We start from the raw sequence: 1,861 nt of genomic DNA, 5'->3' as shown, positions 1-1,861 counted from the left end.
ACGTTTCGCAAAGGCTCTGCAAGCCAGATTCTGTAATATTGTATGCATCTATATGGTTTGTGGGTAGTCGGGAATAGCATTATGGTACTTGGCTGGCATTGGGCGCTAGCTGCATTCGGGTTTTTGGTGGAATTGAACACCATCCACCTCCAGCGGTCAGTAGTAGGTAGATACTTAGGTGGGAAACAGTACTACTGCCATAGGGTTAAGTTGCCCCCCGGGGCGAGAATGTATATATTGTATATGCCATTAAGGCTTACCCCTAGGGGCAAGAAGTCCTGGCCCTGAATCCATTGCCTCTAGCCTCTAGCTTAAAGGCTTGCCCCTAGGGGCAAGAGCCGCCTGCCCTGCATCTATATGCCGCTAGGCTCTAGACTAAAGGCTTGCCCCTAGGGGCAAGATCTTTCTCCACTATGTCCTTGCATGTGGTTTCTGTCCGAAAGGCTTGCCCCAAGAGGGTACAAGCTTCCCGCCCCCGGCATCCTTACCCCTTAGAGTAAGAACTAAAGTGGCTTCGCTAAAACAAATAACCGCGTGCGCTTCCTCTCTGCCTTCTCTCTGCCTTCCCTCTTCTTGCCTTCCCTCTTCTTGCCATCTTCTTGTTCGCATTTAACACCAGACCTATTGCAAAATGAAACGCCAAAACCCATCAACCTCTAGTGAGGGAAGGAAGAAGCAGTGTTGTCAAGAGCCTAAGTCTAAAGCTGTAGCCCTTAAGGAGATAGAGTCAGTTTATAAGCTAGCAAAACCGTATTAACTGGCAACAGCGAAATTCCCGATCGATGCACTCACCCCAGAATGGACTGTCGGCGGAAACTGATCCATCAACAAGGCGCACAAGCAGCGGCTTTGTGAGATATTTAGTGAACAAGGCGTTCTTCAAAGGGACCCAGGTCATCGACTTAGAATAGCGTGCACCAAAGAGCAGGTGAAGAAGATGCTAGATCATCTCAGCTGGGAGCAGGCGCAGGATGGACAGGTTGCCGCTGCAAGAGAGGATATGCGGGGAGAGGAGTTTGAGTGGCCTTCATTTGAAGATTGGGATATGGTAGTGGGAGAGAAGGCCGAACTTATGGCGGGCAATCATAGAGTAGAGGCTCTGAAGAAGCGCCTGCGGCTTTTGGGTTGCGGCAAGGAAGAGCGATGGTGGATTTGCGACATTTACAACAAAGGTTGAAACCCGCCCCCCCTGAGACAAGCGAACCGATGCAAGCTAATACAAAACAAGACGCACTGCCACCGCATCTACGCACTAAGCTTCGGGCTAACCGAGAAGATTTAATTCTGCCTGACAACCATGGCCAGATATGGACGGAGTTGGCGACCTTGTCGTCTTCAGATAATACACTTTTCCAGGGCCCAAAGACAGAGGTAGAGCGGCAAATGCTAGAACACCTTGGGCTAAGTGGTCGAGTCAAATTTCCAGTGAGGCGACTAGGCACTCTATGGAGGAATCAGAATTGGAAGCAAATGATTACAAGATGGTGCGAATTCTCGCTTGGCCAGGCAACATTTAACATTTCTACATTTAAATGGATGGCGAGCTGCAGGATTGACAATGTAAGTGGATACTACTAAGAGCAATTAGAATCGCACTAAGAGTACAACAGTTCTGGTTCACCACGTTCCACTCCGTAATCGACTCAATATCTCAAATACGCAGTGAATTCGGCATTGACGTCCAGTCTAGTGACTGGATTCAGTTGGCAAGTCTCCCGCAAGTACAAAAGCCTGCAGATGTTCAACAACTATTCTACCCTAACCTGGACAACCAAAAAGACGTTACCCTCTGCAGACAGCAAAACCTTTTCTTGACAGCTGGCGACGACGTATACGATAGTCTGTATCGATTTGTGCTTTC

The 1,861-nt window shown here is 48.8% G+C and overlaps 2 protein-coding genes across 2 annotated transcripts; both read left to right on the top strand.

The window, feature by feature from the left end:
* Positions 1-42: 42 nt before the first annotated feature.
* BDR25DRAFT_364011 (uncharacterized protein) lies at positions 43-288 on the top strand (the record flags this gene model as incomplete). Its single annotated transcript, XM_033696815.1, has 2 exons — positions 43-155; positions 228-288. 2 exons carry the CDS (start codon positions 43-45, stop codon positions 286-288), a joined length of 174 nt encoding a protein of 57 aa, XP_033539354.1.
* Positions 289-798: 510 nt separating this feature from the next.
* On the top strand, positions 799-1,839 carry BDR25DRAFT_320678 (uncharacterized protein; the record flags this gene model as incomplete). The annotated part of the gene is made up of 4 exons (XM_033691922.1): positions 799-851; positions 955-1,172; positions 1,229-1,560; positions 1,611-1,839. Coding segments are annotated over 4 exons (832 nt in total), but the record flags the coding sequence as incomplete, so codon positions are not given.
* Between the last annotated feature and the right edge of the window lie 22 nt (positions 1,840-1,861).

Source organism: Lindgomyces ingoldianus (genome assembly GCF_010093535.1).
Source record: "Lindgomyces ingoldianus strain ATCC 200398 unplaced genomic scaffold BDR25scaffold_102, whole genome shotgun sequence".
Classification (NCBI taxonomy): Eukaryota; Fungi; Ascomycota; class Dothideomycetes; order Pleosporales; family Lindgomycetaceae; genus Lindgomyces; species Lindgomyces ingoldianus.
This window is presented reverse-complemented; position numbering and strand designations above follow the sequence as displayed.